At 34.6% G+C, this 22,399-nt stretch overlaps 1 protein-coding gene across 1 annotated transcript; it reads left to right on the top strand.

Moving 5' to 3' along the window:
• Positions 1-11,707: 11,707 nt before the first annotated feature.
• On the top strand, positions 11,708-22,025 carry LOC112007738 (vacuolar protein sorting-associated protein 51 homolog). The gene is made up of 20 exons (XM_024040097.2): positions 11,708-12,045; positions 12,213-12,352; positions 12,489-12,543; positions 12,627-12,734; positions 13,369-13,467; positions 13,617-13,694; positions 15,552-15,629; positions 16,666-16,821; positions 17,160-17,260; positions 17,391-17,458; positions 18,150-18,223; positions 18,366-18,432; positions 18,791-18,906; positions 19,347-19,613; positions 19,732-19,848; positions 20,280-20,351; positions 20,434-20,484; positions 20,716-20,943; positions 21,029-21,205; positions 21,399-22,025. Exons 1-20 carry the CDS (start codon positions 11,860-11,862, stop codon positions 21,516-21,518), a joined length of 2,358 nt encoding a protein of 785 aa, XP_023895865.1. The 5' UTR covers positions 11,708-11,859; the 3' UTR covers positions 21,519-22,025.
• The last annotated feature ends 374 nt before the right edge of the window (positions 22,026-22,399 follow it).

Raw genomic sequence — 22,399 nt, 5'->3', positions numbered from 1 at the left:
GAAGAGAGGAGAAAAGCTCAAAATTCGTCCAACCAGAGAGCAGGCAGCTAGGAAGTCATTGGACTGAGAATTTGATAATCTTCATAATGGCATTGGTTTCAACTCGTTCTAATAGCCGAATCAAAATTAGGGTTTTTGGGGGCCATTCGGGGTCAACTCTAGGTCAAAATTGCCAAAATCTCTAAAAAGCTCAGGTTTGATGTAAAACTATGAAAATTGTTATTTTGTGAGGATTTTGACCTTATTTGACGTTCGGTCAACCCTAAGTTGACTAGAAGCATTTTGGTCATTTTGGCTGAAAGAGGCACGTTAAGTACTTCGATGTTCAAACAGGTTGCATCACATCATTTTAGATGTTCTCACGGCCCTATGGAAAGAAAATAATATTTTTGGATTTTTCGAGTCCGGCACGCAAATCGAGGGCGGACAAAATACGGTATCAACACTCTCTCCTCTCCTCTTTAAAAAATATTTTTTTCTCTCTTTTTTTCTTTTCTCTCTTTCTTCTCGGACCAAACCGTTTCTCTCTCTTTTTTCTCTTTTTCTTCTCCAAGCTTCTCATTTCTTCTTCTCCAAATCTCTACCTCTTTCTTCTTCATTTTTTTTATTTAAATTTCTTAAGTTATGGCCGAAAATATGTCTCTCTCTTTTTCTTTTTCTTTTTCTTTTTTTCTTTTTTTCAATTTTTTTTCTCTCTTTTATGGTGGTGATGGGTTTTGTGTCGGTTGTGGGTGGAGTGGTAATGGGTTTTGTGGGTGTTGTTGTGATGAGTTTTGTGGCCACTTGTGGGTGTGATGGTGATGGGTTTTGTTGGCTTTGGTGTGGTGGGTTTTGTGGCCGGTTGTGGGTGTGGTAGTGATGGGTTTTGTGCTTTTTTTTTTTCCCGGTGGAGGTGATGATAATGGCTGGCAGTGGGTTGCAGGTTGTGGTGGTGGTGGTTTTTTTTTCTCTCTCTCTTTTGTGGTGGTGATGGGTTTTGTGTTGGTTATGGGTATGGTGGTAATGAGTTTTGTGGCCAGTTGTGGGTATTGTTATGATAGGTTTTGTGGGTTTTTTTTTTTTTTTTTTTTTAAATTTTGGTGGTGGTGATGGTGGTGGCTGGCAGTGGTTGCAAGCTATGGGTTCTTGTCTATGGTTGTGGCTAGTGGGGCGACGGTCGTGGTGGTGGAGGTGGTTGTTACTGTTGGTTTGGATTTTGTGGTGGTTGTTGGTCATTATTTTAATGAATTCTTTATATTACTTTAAATGAGTTGCTAAAAATATAGATGTTTTGGGGTCCGGCTCCCCTCCCGTTTCAGACTCTTATGTTTTCTCCGGTTTTAATACAAATGAAAGACATCTGGCAGACCAAAATCTCAAGGCTAAAAAAAACCCACGTCATTCTCTCTATCTCATTCTATCTCAATTACAGACCAAGCAAACCCACCGTCATACTCACATACCCAACACGTTAAATACAATTTTTTCTTCTTTATAATTTGTCTTTCTTTCCTTTTCCTTGCTCCAATCTCTCTCCAATATCATCATTGTCAACCGGTATTAGAGCTAAGACCAGATCTCGCTAGAGAAGAAAGCATCACCCAAATGGAAACAAAATTTTTTGGACAAATTCAAAGAACCCATAAGAGGTAAAGCAAGAACTCTCTCAAAATTTGTCTCTCTGTATCCCTCAAAAAGAAACCCCAAGAATAACCTTGCAAAACCCATAACAGTAAAATCAAAGAAATTTAAGCTACATACCAGTACCCATAATCAATCACCCATCGATCAAATATATCACAAAATGAAGTGCTAGAAACAAAAAGAGAGAAGAGTAATCATGCAACAGTGATGAAATCAGTAGCAAGAGGGAGAGGCATAGACGTTGGAAATCAGGAATATAAAATCAAAGAAAAATTTGTTGAGCTTCTAAGTAATTTGCAGCAGCGATCTTGATGTGCTGGCCACGCATCTCAGATGGCGTCTCCGGCATTATTTTCGACAACTCCTTGCTGTCCTTCGCCAATGGTGTTGGGTGTATGTATGATAGTGCCTAGTGGGTTCGCTTGGGCTGTGAAAACTTCTGAGTAATTGAGAGAGAAAGAGAGACAAAATTGAGAGAGAATGACGTGGGGGTTTTTTTAGCCTTTGGATTGTTGGTCTGCCAAGTGTCCTTCATCTATGTTTAAACAGGAGAAAACATGAGAGTTTGAAACGGGAGGGGAGCCGGACCCCAACTTTTATATACTTTTATTATATCAAAGTTACAAACTTCTATTAAAAAAAATACTAAATTTACAGATTAACATGATAATTTTATTTTATTTTATTTTTTTAAAATAGATATGGCAGTAAATATGATCAGTGAAATTCAATCACCTAATAAATAAATGTTTTATACTCCATTTGCTTTGAAGTAAGATATTTTCAAATGTGAATTATTTTACATGTAAAATATTCTAGTAAAATATTTTCAAGTGTTTTATGTGACATTTAAAATTTTTCAAGTATAAACTATCAAAATCAACAGCTCAACCATTGGAGCCTCCAATGTCGGAGGTTTAGTGATTGGACCACCATTCCAGCAACTCTGACAATAGGATCGTTGGTAGCTAACTGCCTCTTGTCATTCTTGGCAACCGAACTGCTTGTATAGGCGGTCAAACTAGCATCTTTGACGATCAGACCATTGACCTAGCTACTAGATTGAGTAGAGGGTCATTATGTGTTTTTGTAAAATATTCAACTAGGTTTTTAAAAGGTAAAATGTTTTACAATTTTTTACTTTTACTTTAGCAAAAATTATTTTACAAGTTTAACCACATTTTACATGTAAATAAACACCTTAAAATATGAAAACATTTTACAACAAATATTTTATTTCAAAACAAGCTTAGCGTAAATTGCTTTTAAAAAAAATATTGGTAACCCATCATTTTTGTAAGCTTTGTGTAGTAGTTCTATCATCACTTTATCATCATATACTATACTAGCCTCATCACACGCACTTTGTGCGTACAATAAATCTTTTTTTTTTTTTTTTTTGTTGGTCTAATGTCATAATTTTCCTTTCTTTTTTTTGATAAGTTTTTTTTTGAAGACATGGATTAGTAGGAGAGTGTCCTATTTTGTAAGCATTTTAAGTGGAGTTCGAGACATATTTTTACCGGGTTGTCCTTAAGTTTTTCCCCTGTTAAATGTTAGGTTTAATGATACTTCTAGACCACATAAAAGTTCAGTCCAAATTGGAAAATCCTCTTATAAATAGTACTAGCCTCTGATCACGCGCTTACGCACATGCTCAAAGACTTTTCTATTTTTTTAGGTAAAGGTTAATAATTTACATCTATTATAATTTAGAAAATTTTTTTTCCAAAGAAATAAAAAGGATAAACATTAGAGATTAGCAACAATTATAATTTCTTTTTTGAACGGAAAAAAAAAATCATAAATTTTAAGAATTCTCTTTTTGAATTCAAAATGAAATTTGTTATTTGACATTTATGAACCTATTTCTAAATAAAGTAATCCTTCATTAATGAGGATATTTTTAAACCATATAAAAGTCCAGTTAAAATATGAGAATCCTCTAATATATAATATAGAGAGATATAGATTAGATAAATATAAATAATGGGTCTTAGAATTTTATTTTATTTTTTTTTTTTAAGGAAGGTCTTAGAAATTGTGATTGGCAAAGTAAAAACCCTACTTATTCTTTCTAAAAAAAAATCTACCTATTTGTCACCTATATTGCTTTTAATAATAGTTTTATTATTAACATTTGAGAAATATTATGTCCACAACATTTTCACAGTACTTTTACAACAAATCACAAATGACATGTTGTTACTTGCTGTTACAGGTGGACAAAAAAATAATTTAAGTTGTGAATTCAAATAATAACCAATAACAATTTACCACCTAGTATTTGTTATAAAAATGTTGTTGATGTAGCACTTCTCTTAACTTTTTTATTACCCTAATAAAATTGAAATGAACTAGATAGAATGCTATAAATTAGGAGATCATCTTGTGTGTTTGTCATTTTATCTCATTATTTTTGTTTTTCTCAATTTAGATATAAATTAATGTAATAATTTGTTATTTTCTTTTTTGTTGTTAACACTCAAATATCAAATTGTCAACACGGTCATATGATATTATTTATTATACATTATTATACATATAATTTGTTTTTATCACCTTTTTCTTTTTGAGAAACAATTTGTACTTATCACTTAATTGCACAATTTGTACTTCTCACTCAATTATTATAAGTATTGAAATATAAAAAATAAAAATAAAAAAACTTATAAAGACTGACATTTATACCATGCAATTATCCTATGATCTAATGAATAACAATCCGTTCACAATTATATATAACTAGCTTGTAACTTCATGCATATGCATGGATACACTTAAAGATATACAATAATATGTATAATATAATTCCCATATATATAATTGAAATACTATTGATAGTCATTTTTTTTTTTTGTTAACTCTTTAAAAAAAAATTGTAAAGATATTATTAGGTATAAAATGTAAATTGTCCATATATATATATATATTTTTTTTTTATTGTGAAACACTTTTTTTTTTTACGATTCATTTATTCTAAACTCTTTGGGTTTTGTACTTAATATCACTTGGATGAGTATTTATGATGTGATCCCACATTTGATTCTAAAATTAAAAAATAAAACTCTTTGAGAATAAATAATTTAGACACATGGTGCTAAATTGGAACTCTAATTTGGAATTCTAATTTGAATTTCTCTCAGTTTCACCTATTATTATATATATAAATAGATTCCCCCACTCTTGTCAAAACAATTTCAACACTTTTATATACAAGTTCTTCATTCAATTGATGTGAGTCATTTATCAATGATTGTCAATTCGGATCTTCTACAAGACTCCTTTTGTTAATTTCCGCTTTCTTATTATTTCGCTTGCTTTCATTTTCTATCAATATACTATATGATGGAAAATCACTTAAAATATTTATTCATATATTTGTAATTTATAACTTATATACTATATATCTTTCTCAAAAAAAAAAAAACTTTTATACTATAAATAATAAAAAAAAGTTAAGTCTTAGAAATCATGATTGTATCAAGTAAATATCCCACACAATTGCACATGTACCACTTTTAATAACTATTAACTTTTTTTTAATACACGACTTTTGTTCAATCTGTGTAATATTTAGTTATTGTCTCTTCATATATATATATATATATATATATTGAGAGAGAGAGAGAGAGAGAGAGAGAGAGAAACTTATAGATATTCAACTAGTTATTGATAAAACAAAAGTTATTAGAACCTTAACTAGCCTCATCACACACGCTTCGCATATGCGATGAGGCTTTGTTGGGTTTAGTGTTATAATTTTCCATTTATCTTAATTTTAGTCGTTTCTCTCTTCTATCCAATTAAACCAAATGCATAGTGATTTTTATTTTGGACATAGAAAATACATTCATTAAAATGAAGAAAAAAAAAATGCAGTACAAATAGATGTGTAGAGAAAACAATTCAAATACCAACATAAATAAATATATATATATATATATATATATATCTATAATTTTTTTTATTATGAGAATCTAATTTATAAGTGGATAAAGAAATTTGAAAATTAAGAGGAGAGTGACCCTATTTTTTAAGCAATATTTTTGTGAGAGTTAGAGTTGTATTTTTACCATATTGTCTTTTAGTTTTGTCTCTACTAATACATAGGGGTATAGAAACATTTTTGAACAAAAAAAATGAGGATCTCAAACAAGGGAAGTCTCTTAAATAGTAGTATAGATTATAATAGTCTATATTGTCCAATTTTTTTTTTTTTTATAAGAAGTATTTTTTTAGAGACAAAGTATTTAACCCTCACTATTATTTAGCATTTGAATTCTTTAGATAAGACATGATTTAAACCTATAGTACCTATTTATGATGATAAACATAGGGATGAACTTGGGTGGGGGGGCGGACAAAAAAAATTGTTAGGTATTTTTAGACTTTTTTAGGATTGGGTACCTCTTTTCCAAAACCTTAACCCCCCCCTCCCCCAAAACAGCTTAGACATCCGGGCTAGCCCAATTCAAACCCAAGATTACAACTTAACTTAATTCATACGAGAGAGAGAGAGAGAGAGAGAGAGAGAGAGAGAGAGAGAGAGTAAAGAAGAGAGTGATGTGAGTAAATGACTCTGCCAACCACGCCTTCGCCATCCAAGCCACTACCACCATAGTCGTTGTCCACCCATGCAAGACTCGCCGCACTGCCATTGACCCACACCCATTGACCAGCTAATCAACCTAGTGAGGTAGAGACTGACCTAGAGTTCATGCACCTCCAGTCGCCACAATTGCCCTACTTGATCTGCCCACCCAACCTCTGATGTTGGCCGCTACAGTCTCCAACCTCCATTTTGCTTCAAGTTTTTTTTTTCCTTCAACTTCAAAACCTAACATTGATTTTTAATCTTGATACAATTTTTCTCTCTCCATTCTATACAATTATAACATTTGTGAATCTGTCATTTATGATTATGGTGTTTGTTTTTTTAGTTTTTTTTGTTGAGGATGATTGTGAATTGAAATTGAATATGTGAATTTGTGATTGTATTTGAGAGTTGTTGATGCCCATTTTTGACAAAGGGCCCAACAGCAGAAGAAGCCCAACAATAGAGAAGGTGAGAAGGAGAAAACGGTACAGGAATAAGAAAATAAGCCTAATAGGCTAAAATGGCAAGATTGATTGCTAGCAGGCCCACAAAAATAAAAATAAAAAAGGTAAAGAAGAACTTGGGAATAATAAGAAGTAAAGAGGAAGTAAATGGGCCGGGAAACCCAGGAAATGAATTAGTAAACTCAATAGGTTGGCTTAAAGGCCAATAAGCCCGAATAGTAACAAGAGGTAAAGATGTGGTAATTGGCTCAAGGAAGCCCAAAGAATCTAGCAAAAAGCCCATGAGAGTAAAAGAGGTAGAGAAGAAGTAAATGGACCGAGGAAGCTTGAGGAATGAAGCAGTGAAATAGGCTGGCACAGTAGGAGTGTTGGTCAACCAAGCTTAAAAGAGGTAAAGATGTGAAAAGTGGGCCAAGAAAGCCTTAAGTAAAAGATTGATGAAGAGGTGGGCTAGCACAGTAGGAGCATCAGCCCGCAAGCTCACGGGGAAACAAGAAATAAAAATAAAGGTAAAGTTATAACAGGCACGATGAAGTGATATGGCAAGATCAGTAGCCAAAAGGCCCACGAACATAGAAAAGGAAGGCATGGGTTCGGCAGGAAAATGAAGACTTTTGTCCAAGCAACACCCAATCCAAGAAGGAGTGAAAGACAGAGAATATGAGCCCAAAAGCCCACACATCCTTCACGCCACAAAGGATAAACACCAACTAGCACGTACGGCAGAATCAAACAAACACGGAAACAGCAGAAATGGTGTGAAGGCCAGAAAGAAACAAATTCAGACGGAGTGGAGATATGGGCTGGGACCACTTGATGCATGCCATAGAGATAGGTGATAAGAAAACTTAATCCTTATCTGGATGAGTGAAATGAAAACAAAGAGAGGTAAAAAACATGACAAGCAATTTTGTCTGGGAATGGAGAGTGGTGTAGCCAACACATTCTGATCAGAGGTAGTAGCTGGGCAGCCGGCAGGCCAATGGGCAGTCTTGGAAGGACACCCATAAGGAGCCAAAAGTAGTTGAGGGGCAAAAATGGTAAATCCCACCATGGCAGATGGTATAAAAAGGGGTAGTTGTGAACAGTGAAAGGGGGGAGGAACAAAAGGAAGAAGAGTTAGAAAGAAAGAAAAGAAAGAATAGAGAAAAAGAGAGAACATACAAAAAACCAGAAAGATATAAGTGATAGGAATAGAGGCGTGCATCAATGGATCACTCTTTCTCTCCCTCTTGACAGACCCACTCTCTTAGGGATTAGGAATTGAAGTTTAAACCATCTAGGTCATTTTTCCAAAGTGTGTAACTTCTATGCTAGAAGCCTTCCTTGAGGTTACTCACGTTGGGGATTGGCTTCCTTCTTGGACTTGCTTTTGCTAAAAAGCTAAGCCTACTTTTCTGGCAGACAAGTTTTCTTTTTGCTATTTATGCCTATTGGGTGATTAGTTTACCATTCAGTTATTAAGTTGTTTGTCGTAACATTATTTCCATTTGTTGTATAATTTTGCTGTAACTTTATTAGCTACCTTCCTTATTGGCGTTAGTATTATTCATTCCTTTTAGTATTTTAGTTATTTTGCCGTACTGTGTTCCTGCTATAACATCTGTAACAGTTGTTCTTGCCGTGGCCATAACATACACCCAGCCTGTGATGTTCTTGCCAGAATGCGTCTATAATGGGATGGCTCGACTTACGCATAAGTTGGCCTAAAATGTAGTCCCATTTAGGCCAATCTAAGCTCTCTTACCTTAGATCTACGGGCCGAAGTGCAGCAGGAGAGATCAAAGCCCAACAACACAAAAAGGCCACCATAAGATTATGTGTTATTTGTTTTGCCAGCTGCTGAGTGTCCAAGATAGTGAGAAGTGAGTTGTGATTTGTGAATAAAGTTATAATAGAGAGAGAGAGTCTGTTGAGAATAGTGTTTAAGACTTTGACTGTTTGTTGGTAGTGGGCCAACAAGATAACTAAAACATTTCTAGTAATAACAATAATACATGAATAACACAACAAGGGAGAATAGAGTAATACAATCACAAATAATAAGATTACAGCAAATAGTTTAGCAGTAAGATAATGAGTTAGTCATTTATCAACTGGAAAAAAAAAAAAGGATTCATCTGCTAAAGAAATGGGTTTAGCTCTTCAGCAAACACAAGCCCAAAAAGGGAGCCAATTTCCAATATGGGTAACCTTAGAGGGAACTCCTATTATAGAGATTACACACTTTGAAAAAAAAGACCTAGATGGCTTAAACTTGAATTCTTAGCTTATCAGATAATGGGTTTATTGAGAAAGAGAGAAGTGGGTAGCTTATTGATGCATGCCTCTATTCCTACCCTTCATGTTTCTTTCTTTCTTTGGGATTTCTGTATCTTTCCTTTCTTTTTTTTTCTTTTTTTACTCTACTTTCTTTTCTTTCTTTTTACCCCTGTTTCTTGCCATTGTTTTTCTTCCCATTTTTTCACTGTTCACGCTTATGGCCTTTTATATTGTTTGCTGTGACAAAATTTACCATTTTTACCCCTTAACCGCTTTTGGCTTATTGTGGACGTCCTTCCAAGATTGCCCACTGGTCTGCGGGCTACCCAACCACTACCATTACACTGTGTTGGCTACACCACGCCTCATTCCCAGATAAAAAAGGTTTTTGTTTTGTCTTTTATTTCAATACTCTCATCCAGATAATGGTTAAACATCTCCCTTACCTACCTCTATGGCATGCATCTACTAATTTCAGCTCATGTTTACTTCTTTTGGGTGAGATGTCATTCCAACAGAACATTTCTCCCCAAAAGAGTTTGAGCAAGAACCCCAAAATAGGTTCCCCCATCTCCTCACTGCTAAACCACACCCTCTTATACTTTTGACTCATGCCCCACTTCCCCTGTATTGGCTGGGTACAGGTAAGTGGTGCTCGAGCCCTGTGTGCATGCTCCACTTTCGTCTGAATCCATTACTTTTTTGTCCTTCACGCATTTGTCATTGCCTTTGCGTTTGTTTGATTTTGTTGTACGTTTTGGTATCTACTTAACTCTTGAGGCGTGAAAGATTCATGGGCTTTTGGGCTTTCGTTCTCTACATTCCATCTCCTTTTTGAACTGGGCATTGCTTGAGTGTAGACCCTCTCCCCCTTACCTAGCCCATGTCCTCTTCTTTTCCATGTTTGTCGACTGGTTGATAATCCTGCCAAGCCACTTCACTGTTTCTGCTATGATATCACTCATCTTTTTACTTTGTTGTTACCTTTGGCTTTACGAACTGAGGCTCTTGCCAGTCCATTTCTTACATTTTTCCTTCTCTTGGGTTTTACTGGCCAATGCCCTTGCTGGGCCAGCCCATTCCATTCCTTAGGCTTCCTCAGCCCATTTCATTCATCGGGCTTCCTCGGCTCGTTTCATTCCCCGGGCTTCTTCAGCCAATTTTCTTCTTCTTTACCTCTTTCACTCCTATGGGATTTTGCAAAATCCTTTGGGCTTCCCCGGCCCAATTACTACATTTTTACCTCTTATTACCATTCAGGTTTATTGGCCTTTATGCCAACCCTATGAATTTACTAATTCATTTCTTGGGCTTCCTCGACCTATTTTACTTTTTCTCCATCTCTTATTATTCCTATGGGTTTACTATTTCATTCCTTGGCCCATTTGCTTCTTCTAGACCACTTATTATTTTTGTAGGCCTGTTGACCATTATTCCAACCATTCTGGCTTGCTGATCTTTATTTTACTATTTTCTCTCTCCATTTTCTTCATATTGTTGGGCTTCTTCTACCATTGGGTCCTTTTGTCAAAAGTGGGCATCAAAAGAAGGAAAAGACAACTTTTATAAGTATTTTTTTCAAGGAACTTTTGTCTTTTTAATTCATTGTATATGACCATGATGTGGGGTTTATTTACAACCACCATAGTGGTAGTCCAATGGTAAATATATAATTTTATGGTGGCTAATGTTTGTGATAGCCTCTCATTCTCCTTATCTTCTACTATGTACTTATTAAAAGGAAATTCAATATATATATATATATAGGGCAAATTACAACTTACATACTTGTGGTTTGGTAGAAATTTTAATTGTCTACCTGTGGTTTGAAATTTGACATTTTACCCACTTAAGGTTAGCTTAATTAGATTTCCATAACTCATATCTGTAAAAAAAAAAAAATAAAAAAAAAAAAATTATAATAAATACAAGATCAAATAAGATAAAAAAGAATCCAAAGGAACATTTGTATCATGGGATTTCAAATCACAAATAGGTAACTTAAATTTCAGTCAAACCTCAGATGAGTAAAGTATCAAATTTCAAACAAAATGTAGACAATTTAAATTTTAATCAAACCACAGATAGGTAAGTTGTAATTTGTCTATATATATATATATGCAAAATTTGGAGAAAATTTAGAGAAAATGCAATTAGAATTTGAAATTAGAATCCAATTTTGCACATTGTATCTAAATTTATGTGTGGACCACTCCATAATTATCCACTTAAGTTTTAATATGTGTCTACTTAAGTTTTTTAATCTTTGTGTCAAGTGAGTTAATGAAAACAAATTAGTAAGAATCTAATATTAATGAAGTATTTTTTTTTTTTTAAACCAATAACATATACTCAATTAAAATCACCGCACAGTAAAGATCACCACACATTCTATCTTATTAAACATTAGAAGAATAAAAAATGCTCATAAGTAGTATTAAATTTAGGTAAGAATTTTAATATGTGACTAATTATGTTTACTTAAAAAAATTTGACTAATTATTTATATTTTTATGATAAAATTTGTGTTTAATTTTAAATGTATCTTACGGTATGCACGTGTTACATACTTTTTTTTTTAATAATTTGACTAATTATTTATATTTTTATAATAAAAATTGTGTTTAATTTTAAATAAATTCATGCGTTTGTATGAGCTAGGATTAGTAGTTATATAAAAAGAAAAAAGAAAATCTGAAAATGAAAAAGAAGAAAATCAACGATATTGTTCAACGACAAGTAGTTAAACTCGTCGAGCCAACGAGACACTCAACGACATCGTTTCAGTGTACCGTATCTCTCCCAAAGTCCCCACCGATCATCTTCGTTTCATGATCATCTCCAATAGTCCAAAACTCAGAAGAGTCTCAGTTCAGAGCAAACGAATCCGAAGAGATCGAACCGGCGAAAATGGGAGTCGACGATCTCCCAATGGACGACAAGGCGAAGCGAATGAGAGATCTGCTCTCAAGTTTCTACTCTCCCGATCCTTCAATATCTCCCTCTCCCGACTCGCCGTCGTCTAGATCTCAACAAATCACCCTCGACGACATCAACTCCACCTCCTTCGATCCTGATCACTACATGAATTTCCTGGTACGCCGCCCTAACTTCTTCAATTTTGATTCAATTTGATCAAAACCTTTAAAATCTCATTGCGATTTAGCAGCATACTTGGAATTCTATATAGATTGGAGTTGATGTGAGAATTAAAATTAAAATTTTTGGTTCTTTGTATGTTTTTGTTGGTTTGGAATGTTCAGGTGGAAAATTCGAATTTAGAAGGGCTGCTGCAAAGGCATGTAGAAATGGCAGCCGAGATTAAGAATCTCGATACTGACTTGCAAATGTTGGTTTATGAAAATTATAACAAGTTTATTAGTGCTACCGATACAATTAAGAGGTAATTATTTAACACATTTGAAGAACTTTCTTTTCGCGGTTGTTGTGGATCTTTCTAGTGCATTTTGTTGTCTGTTTCTGAATGCTTTCGAGAATAGAATCATGGCGTATAATGTTGTTGTTGCTTTTTGGTACAGGATGAAAACTAACATTGTAGGCATGGAGTCAAATATGGAAGGGCTTCTTGAGAAGGTATGTGGGATTTTGCTTTATTTGTATCTCGTTGGAAAAGAAGAGTGGAGTAGAGATTATATTCATGTTGCCTTTGGATGCAGATAATGTCTGTGCAATCTAGAAGTGATGGGGTGAACAATTCGCTATTTGAAAAGAGAGAACACATAGAGAAATTGCATCGCACGTATAACCTTCTTCGTAAAGTTCAGGTATTAAATTACCTATCAAATAATTTTTTTTTTTAAAGTTCAGGTATTGAAGCATTATTAACAATGGAATCTTAAGGTCTGTTGCTCCCAGTTTTTTCTCAACGAGAGTTGAGTCTGTCACTTAAGGTGAACCTAAGCTTCCACAGCATCTAGTGCCAAGTAAATGTAGATATAAGTTATTATACTCCTTGTACCAGCATCATACAAGCTTTTTGAGTAGTGAACTTGTGGGCTCTCCAGTGATGAAGTGCAATAAACCTTATTGATTGATGTTAGTGCATTTAGAGTAGATGCTCCTACTGATTTTGTAGTAATAATTGTGTGTATATATATATAATTTTCCTTCTTTTTTTTTTTTTTTTTTTTGTGGGGGGGGGGGGGTTTTTTTTTTTTTTTTTTTTTTTTTGTGGGGGGAGGGGGGTAACTATTTACTACTCAGAGATCAAGTTGCAGTTCTTCTACTCATTTATGGGGTTTGTGCCAAAATTTATTTGGTAAAAGGGTAAAAATTGTTTTCTCTATGTTCACAGGACGGCCATGATTCATTTCTGATAAATGTATGATACTTATGTGTAAATTTTGGAGTTTTGCCATTTATGAGCTACACAGATTTCATCTTTTTTATTAAGAGCAGTTCATTTTTGATCTACCCGTGAGACTTGGAAAGTGTATCAAATCAGAGGCCTATGCTGATGCAGTCAGGTTCTACATTGGAGCTATGCCAATTTTTAAGGTTATTTGTTTCTTTATTACGGTGTTCTGATTTCTGGGTCAATTTTTCTACCAACTCTGTTGTTTATTTTGTTATTGGGGCATTTATTTATTGTCACTTTGAAATATCTACATTATTAGTGAATTGTTTTTCCATTTTTCCTGTATTAGGCATATGGAGACTCATCATTCCAGGACTGTAAGCAAGCTTCTGAAGAAGCAATGGCTATAATTATAAAGAACTTGCAGGTATATTTCCTTTCATTTTACACAAGTCAAGTTGGCTTGGTGGAGATGCCAAGTCAAAGTGTGAAACTAAACTCTATAAAAGGAGACCAGTCACCGGTGGCATTATCTTCTTTACATGCCATTGCAACATCACCTTGGTGCCATGATTTCTGTATCAGAAATAAAATATCTGGATTTAAACTCACCAGTGACTATCAAAATGGATTACTGTTCAAACTTGCATTAATTGTTATTTTATTTTACCGGTAATTAAATAATTCACTATTTAGCGTCTAATTTAACAGTTTTACGATGATACTCTGCTGTCCCATTTTTAGTAATGGATTGTCATAAAATTATTTTCAATTGTGTTTATGCACTCTATATATGGATTGTATCATATACTTGTGAGTTTTCGATTTTTTTTTTTTTTTTTTTGATAAGTACAAAAGATGTATATTCAAAAAACTGCTTTATGTAAAGAAGCACAAAGCATGTCAAAGATTACAAGAAAGAGAGAAAAGCAAAAACGGATAAGAGAAACTAATTACAAAGAAAAAGAGACCTAAGGAACAAAGGGAGAGATAAACTAGATGTGAGTCCCCAAGCTCTAGACCAATCAAAAAGAGAACCAGTAAAAGAAGCAAGCAACTGGTCATCAGATCTATCCAAGTCCTCAAAAGTCCGCCAGTTTTGTTCCTTCCAAATACACCACATCAAACACAACAAAACTAAATTCCAAAGGTTAGATGAGTGCTTCCCCAACCAATTCCACCAACCAAAAAGGAAATCTACAACCGATCTTGATAGAGCCCACGGAATCCCAAAAGTTCTAAAGACAAAACTCCACAAACGATGAGTCTTCCCACAATGTAGTAACAAATGATCTACTGTCTCCTCACAACAACGACACATGATGCACCAGTCAACAAAATCAAAACCCCTACTCTGCAAATTATCACTCGTGAGAATCCTATCCCAGGCGACTGTCCAAACAAAAAAAGAGACACGCCTAGATGCCTTGACCTTCCAAATACCTTTCCAAGAAAAAACAATGGAAGAGGAACCACGTAACTTATGATAAAACGAGCGGATATTAAAATTCCCATTGTTCGTCAATTTCCATCTCATACGATCACCACTTTCTATTTCTACTGTTTATGAAACATACATGCATCTGTTAGTCCATACACTGATCTATAATATCAGTAAGAGTATATAAAAAAAAAATGTTTTAGCATAAAGTGACTATGATGGGGAAACGAGTCTTAGCTTTTTACGCTGGATATTGATAATGATGCCTGTACTTCAAACATGGAATGAGTATTTATTCCACATGTACATTTTAACATTCAAATTTGAGCCTTAATGTTGAGAATCTCTTCATGATTAAGTAGCATCAAACTCATGTAGGGCTCTTGGAATCTGTTGAAAGTGAACCTCCAAGGAATTTCACATTTTGTCATGTTTACTCCCCACAACTTGTACTTTAGGACCTATGGACAAATTTCAAAGAATTTGGAGTCTGCAATATCTGAGAATTGACATTTATGAATACTTGTGTACTACAGGACCACACAGATAACCATTTAATTCTGTTGGGAGCCATAGAATGCGCATAAAATGATGATGGTTGTGTCCCCCGCAATTACCTAGCAAAAATATTATAAAAAAAAAAAAAAAAAGCGAGAATTGACATTTATGAATACTTGTGTACTACAGGACCACACAAAACCATTTCATTCTGTTGGGAGCCATAGAATGCTCAAAAAATGATGATGGATGAATAGAAGTCTATTTCATGTTGTATAACTTTCTGACAGTCATTGCTATATCCAAAACTTGTCTCCTAATTTATTTATTTATTTTTCAAATTAGGGAAAGCTATTCTCAGATTCTGAATCCATACAAGCAAGAGCTGAGGCTGCAGTGCTTCTTAAGCAGTTAGATTTTCCGGTTTGTACTGCACTTGTTCACAGTTTTTTTTGGGTTCATATTATGCATAACAGGGTTAACATGTTACACTTCTATGTAAAGGAACAGTACTGAATATATCATTGAAAATATTTGAGTGTTATGTGTAAAGGGAGTGGGGAATCGGTAAATCTTCTTCTTCTTCATTGTCCCATTGCTTTTGAGCTATGGTCTATGGTTTTTTTGGTGTAATTTGGGTTATTCCACAAAGTGTTACGAATTTATTTAGAGCTTGGCAAGACCCTTTTGGTAGACATTGTAACATAGATTTGTCGAGGGCTGCCCCGCATTGTGTTTTATGGTGTATTTGGTGAGAAAGGAACACTAGATGTTTTGAGGGAAAGGAATGGTTGATTCTCAAGATTAAATCTTTCCTCCTCTACTCTTTACTGGACTGGAGTTCTGTTTTTAATTCTTTTTCATGTTCTAATCTTTTAGATATGCTTGATCATTGTAATTTACGAGCTACACTTCTAGTGTACCTGGGTATTTAGATTAATGAACTTTCGTTATTTATCCAAAAAAAAAAAAAATCATTGAAAATATTTGATGCATGGATATTTGCTAGGGAAAAAAAATAGTACGCATTGCACAAAGATTCCACTTATGCGGGATCTGGGAGAAGTGATTGGTATGCAGCCTTACCTCCAATTTTGGAGGGCTAATTCCTGGATTTGAACCTAGGGCACATATTTTCTAATTATATTGGTGAAAAAATGAGGACTCTTCTCTTCGATATGATTGACCATTGTACTTTGAGATTTTGATTGCCCATATTTTACTTCTTCTGTACTTGGGCTTCTTTTTTCCTTTGTAAAGCTATGGTACTTATCAAAGAAAAAATGACGACTCTCCTCATTTGTTATTACTGTTATTCTCATAATGCCTACATTTTGTAGCATGTGCTGCATAAATGTGAAATTTTATTTGCTCTAGTGGATTCTACTTCAAGCAAATATCTTATCATGATTCTTCTGATATATTAATGTCATATGATAAATTTTCCCTATACTGGCAGGTGGAAAGCTTAAAGGCTAGACTACTGGAAAAATTGGCACAATCTCTTACAGATCTTCAGCTTAAGACTAAAGAACTAAGCAATGCTTCAGTAGATTCTAAGGATTCTTCTAAAGAAGAAAGCATTCCTTGTTCAGAACCTGCTGCTGCTCATGAGGTAAGTTGTGAAAAAGTAGAATCGTTTTTGTCTCTTAATTTTGGCAGGTGGGATGAGAAGATTCATATTCCTCCTTCCCTTCCCTCTTGCCAAACAAAAAAGGAAAAGAGCTTACTTTATGGGCATTGAATAGGAACTCTTACCTTTGTTTAATTGAAGCATCTAGGGGTGTGTGTTTGTTTGTGTGTATATAATTTTTGATATATTATTTTTCAGGTTTTCTTCTTTGTTTAATGCAGGTTATGATGACTCTTTGCTTGTAGTTACGTCTTAATTTTCCTAGCTGCCTGTATTATTGGACTAATGAGGCCACACTTGTATTAATTTTCTAAATGTAGGCATCTGTTCGTGAGTTTGCAGAGGCTCTCCGTGCTTATTGTGTGATATTTCCTGATTCAGAAAACCAACTAGTTAAACTTGCACAAGATCTGGTTACCAAGTAAGTGAGTATCTTCATCAAATTTTCCAATTAGTTTATGTTATCTGCTTATTATTTCTTTTGGTTTATTGAAATACATAGAAGCATGCAGAATTTTGCTCACGGACTTTAATGGGGTTTTGTTTCATAGGCATTTTGAAACAACTGGAGAATACATAAAGGAGCGGATTTGTTCTGCTGAGCTATTGCGTGTTCTTCGTAAGTAGAATAATTGTTCTTTCACATCGTCTTTTACCCTACATAACTCTGGTGCCCTTATACTAGAACAATTTTTAAAGCCTGCCCATGCAATCCATCCTTCTAATAAACTTGCTGCACTAGTTCTTTAATTATACAGTCAATTCTCTTCTGATTCTTTTTTATCTGTAACAATGTAGTCAAGGCTAAGTTACATCAAATGCCCATTGTTGCGGTATGTGTAAGACTGCCTTACCAGGGAACAACCATTGAAAGTCCTTGCTGATGCACAATAGCTGCCAGCATAGCTCTAGAGAAGAGCACTATTGCAAAATATTTACCTAGAAGCTCCATTTGTGTTAGCATTACAACATCTTTGGGCAAATTTGCTATACCTACCAACTGGAGTTTGGGTTTGTGTCATTCCCTTTTGATGTTAGGTGTAGCTTTTTCCTATTGGCTTTTGTAGTCCACTAGGGATATAAGAGAGTTTCTTTAGTTTCCTCCTAATAATGGTCCATGAAAAATAGGATGATGCTTTAGAACATTACTTATTAAAAAATAGTATCAAAAGAATTCAACCCAGCCTTTCTTATCAATTTTATTGAAGCTTTAATGAAAATGATTTGATATTGAGTTTGATTTTGAAGTCATTTCCTTCTCATTTTGCAACCTGAATGCAACTTCTTGCAATACCTACCAATGCATGCAGGAGTTATTTGGAAAGATGTGCTTCTGATGGATGAAGTGTTGCATGAGGCTGCACTCCCTGATTATTCTTTGGAGGTTTTTCTTTGACAAGTATTTGAATATTGATTTATTTTAATACATAGCTGCTTTTCATCTACATCCCTAATTACCATATTTTCTTTATAATTTCATGTTGAGGATTGATTTTAGTACACTGACTTCCCCTACATGGTTTCAGGCTGCCATGGTTGCTGTCAAACAGTATGTTGCCAGCAGATTTTCCTATCTTCTACGTGATATCTCAGGTTATTTATACTGTCATTTTCCAACAATTTCTTACTTTATAGTTTCATTTTAACCCAAAAAGGAAGTAAATTGGAAAACATAGAATATAGATTGATTTGTGTTCAACAAGTTATGCTTTTTTTTTTTTTTTTTTTTTTAAACTGTTTCCAATGAGTTGGCAGCTGGTTTATAATATGGGATTGTACACCAAAAGAAACACCTTGGAGTGGCAAAGATTCTCATACATAAGAAATTGATGGTTGGCATATTTCATGTTAGGCATATTTCATGTTATGTTGAACATCAGATGTTACTTGACTTCAATCTTATCCTCAGAGAGGCTCAAAGTTCTTAGATAAATTCTGTTCAATCTAGCAGATGCCCTTACAAAAGTACATGTTAGACAAAAGGATGGAGGAAAAGAGTATTCCTTGCAAGTTGTTCTGGAGACCAGCAAGAAGGCAGTGCTTCAAGGCAGCATGGATGTCTTACTGGTAATACATATGCTTTTAAAAATGTATCTGTTTATGTAAGCAGCTGTCATTGGTACTTCTATTCCACTTGTGAAGGATATCATTTCAAATTAATGTCCATGTACCTTAGATTTTTTCCTATTAGATGTACTTCTTTAAAATGTAGTCTGTGCTTGGTTGTGTGTGTGTCTCTCTCTCTTCCTAAATTATTTTGGCAAGTGTTTCTTCAACATTTGTGGATTTGAAGTGCATGATGTACCTTATGGTTTTTTAACATTGATTTTAAGTTTTAACTATTTGGTGATTAGAAAATTTCCCCCGTTTTTGGTTCATGTTAACTTTGTGAGGCTTATTATTGAGTACCTTCACTTTTTTATACATTATCATTATTAAGCTCATCTTTTATTGCAAATGCGTACTCCATTTAGGTGTAGTACTCTTATCTGTTTGTTTTTGTCCAGGACTTCCGCCAAATTCTTGAAGACAACTTGGAGCTACTAGTCAACCTGAAAGACTTGATTATCGATTTGGTTCAAGAAGGATTTCAAGATTTCTTCAGGGCACTTGATGATCACTTCCTTCTGCTTTCAGGAAGAAATATTTCACCCAGTCAAGATCAAGGTTTGATAGAGGGAACACAAGGTGACAAAGCTTTTGCTGGCCTTGTCCTGGTGCTTGCTCAACTTTCTGTTTTCATCGAACAAACTGCCATCCCAAGAATCACTGAGGCAAGGAGCCAACTGATTGTTTTATATAAATTTTTTTTTAGAAGCATCAATTACTGCAATTATATTTCTCTCTTTATCCTCAGGGGCTTGTGTTGAAGTTTCATCTTCTACTTTTCAGGAAATAGCAGCTTCTTTTTCTGGCGGTGGTGTTAGAGGCTATGAAAATGGGCCTGCCTTTGTTCCTGGAGAAATTTGTCGAATTTTTCGTTCAGCTGGAGAGAAGTTTCTGAACCTTGTATGAATTAAAGACTTCTGCAGTTGTTACTATTTTCATTTAGACTAGTAGATTAGGGAACAAAGAAATAGGTTTTGGCCATGTGGTAGATGACATCTTATTCTTTTTCGTCATGTTTCTGTGTTCCTCAATTTATTTTGTTAAGTAGGAATAACAAGCCTCTTTTTGGAAACTTAGATTTTAATTACCTTTTGTTGCTCTTTGAAAATAAGAGACAGTTCCCAGATGGTGGATTGCAAAATGGCTTTATGTTAGCCTGCCTCTGTGCAAATCCACTTTGGAACTGTAAATGTGTCTTTATCTCCAATTGGATTGATAAGAGTTTGCAAAGAATGTTTCCCTTGTGATGTCATTTTTTGGTTTGTTTTGAATATTATATCCAGTTGCCCAAAATTTTTGCGCAATATAATAATCTTATTTTCTCTTTTCAGTATATAAAAATGAGAACTCAGAGGATATCGCTTCTCCTGAAAAAGAGGTTTACAACACCAAATTGGATCAAGGTGTGTTTGTTTTTTGCTATGTATTTATTTTATAGAAAATAAACAGCATAAGAACTATCTGATATTTGTATGATTTGCACAGCATAAGGAGCCCAGAGAGGTTCATATGTTTGTTGATTTACTTCTCCAAGAGGTCAGTACATTGGTAGACTTTTATCATCTATTCATCTGTGGTCCATATCTTTCCAATTAAATGTTAAGATATCTGAGCATGTATTGGTAGACTTTTATCGCCTGTTTCTGTTAAATGTTACTATCCTACAAATACTAATTATTTCCACTTGTATTTGAATTGCGTGAACCTGTTCATACCAATTAATTGAGAGCAAAATAAAGACACCTTTAACTTTGATTCCTTTACTAGCTTGGAGCAATAGGACGTGAAGTAAAGCAGATTTTGCCTCAAGGGCTGCGAAGGCATCGACGCAATGACAGCAATGGAAGCACTGCCTCATCAAGGAGCAATCCATTACGAGAGGACAAGTTGACTCAGTCCAATACCCAAAGGGCCAGGAGCCAGCTTTTGGAAACCCATCTAGCAAAGTTGTTCAAGCAAAAAGTTGAAATTTTCACGAAAGTTGAATACACACAGGTTATGAATTCTCTTAGGGTTGGTGGGAAAAAGTTTTCGCTGTGGTATATGAACAACATGAACTGAGCTTGCTTGTAAACTGCAGGAGTCCGTGGTATCAACAATAGTAAAACTGTCCCTTAAAAGTTTGCAAGAATTTGTCCGACTCCAGACTTTCAATCGGAGTGGATTCCAGCAAATTCAGTTGGATATTCAGTTCCTAAGGACTCCTTTGAAGGAAACTGTTGAAGATGAAGCTGCTGTTGACTTTCTGCTTGATGAGGTACAAGAAAAATAGCCTTGAATCTGGATTCTGATCATTTTACCTCCCATAACTTTTTCTTTCTTAATATGATTTTTTTTTTTTGTTTGAATATCTTTCAAGAGAGATGAAAGAAGGCATTGCTCTGTGTGTGTGTGTGAGTTCAGAGCTTAAGTTAGACAATTCATAGGCTTGGGCTTGATTTGTTGTGCAGGTGATTGTTGGTGCTTCGGAGCGTTGTCTTGACCCAATTCCTTTGGAGCCCCCAATTTTGGACAAACTAATACAGGCAAAGTTGGCAAAAACCAGGGATCAGATTCCTAGCGCTTCATAAACATCTGATGGTGGTGAGATTGGTGATCACGGTGACCTTTCATTCTCAGTTGCTCGAGGGATGTTCCTTCTTTAATCCTGCACCAGCATATCTAAATATGAGTCTCCCTAGTTTCTACCCACATCCTTTCTTTCAGAGGGGTTAGTTGAATTCATGTTCAAGGCGTATATTGGATGCTTTTTGATTGTATTGCTTCAGAATGTCTTCTGGAAAAGTGTTTCAACTTTCCAAGTCTTCCAGTTGAGGGCTAATAGTCTTTGGTCAGCAGACTTGCACCCTATAAAGCCAATAATTTTTTTGATCCTATTATAGTTTGTGACGGGGGAACCACATGATTACTTAGTTCCCATTTCCCTGTTGTAATTTAGTATTTGTGAAGATTACGGCAATCTTCCTATCATCCATTACTACAAAGCCCTCTAGCAGTTGTATTTGTACATTATAACGATATACCGAATGTGGCAGTTTTTCTTTCCGTGAGTCATCAATTTAATTTTTTTTACTGTCTTCATTGGTTCAGATATTATGAATGTCTCCAGGATATTTGGCAAAATGTCATTTCAGATACATATACAATCTTTATTGACGGAAGTGACCTGCTAAATATGAGGTAGCAATATTTATCACCAAGATTTAAGAGGTTGTTTGCAACTTCGCCCTCCATATTCGCTGATCTGGTCTGATATTTTTTTGTTTTGGCTAAAATGTAGATTGCACCCTCTAAGTTGGGTTAAAGTTCATTTAAGTCCTCTAGCTTTGTTTTCATTCCATTCAGTCTCTAAGTTTCAAATTTATTCCATTCAGGTCTTCTGTCCAGTTCTGTTAAAAAATGGCCCTTAAAAAATATTATTTCACATAAAAAAATTATATAAAATTAATAA

This window comes from Quercus suber, unplaced genomic scaffold (genome assembly GCF_002906115.3).
Source record: "Quercus suber isolate HL8 unplaced genomic scaffold, Cork oak 2.0 scaffold_7, whole genome shotgun sequence".
NCBI classification, from domain to species: domain Eukaryota; kingdom Viridiplantae; phylum Streptophyta; class Magnoliopsida; order Fagales; family Fagaceae; genus Quercus; species Quercus suber.
This window is presented reverse-complemented; position numbering and strand designations above follow the sequence as displayed.

Excerpts from the sequence above, each read along its gene's own strand:
- LOC112007738 (XM_024040097.2), top strand. The coding sequence starts at position 11,860 with ATGGGAGTCGACGATCTCCCAATGGACGACAAGGCGAAGCGAATGAGA. Across the intron at positions 18,224-18,365 it reads TCCCTGATTATTCTTTGGAG|GCTGCCATGGTTGCTGTCAA; the intron begins GTTTTTCTTTGA and ends ACATGGTTTCAG. Across the intron at positions 20,485-20,715 it reads TTGATTTACTTCTCCAAGAG|CTTGGAGCAATAGGACGTGA; the intron begins GTCAGTACATTG and ends TTCCTTTACTAG.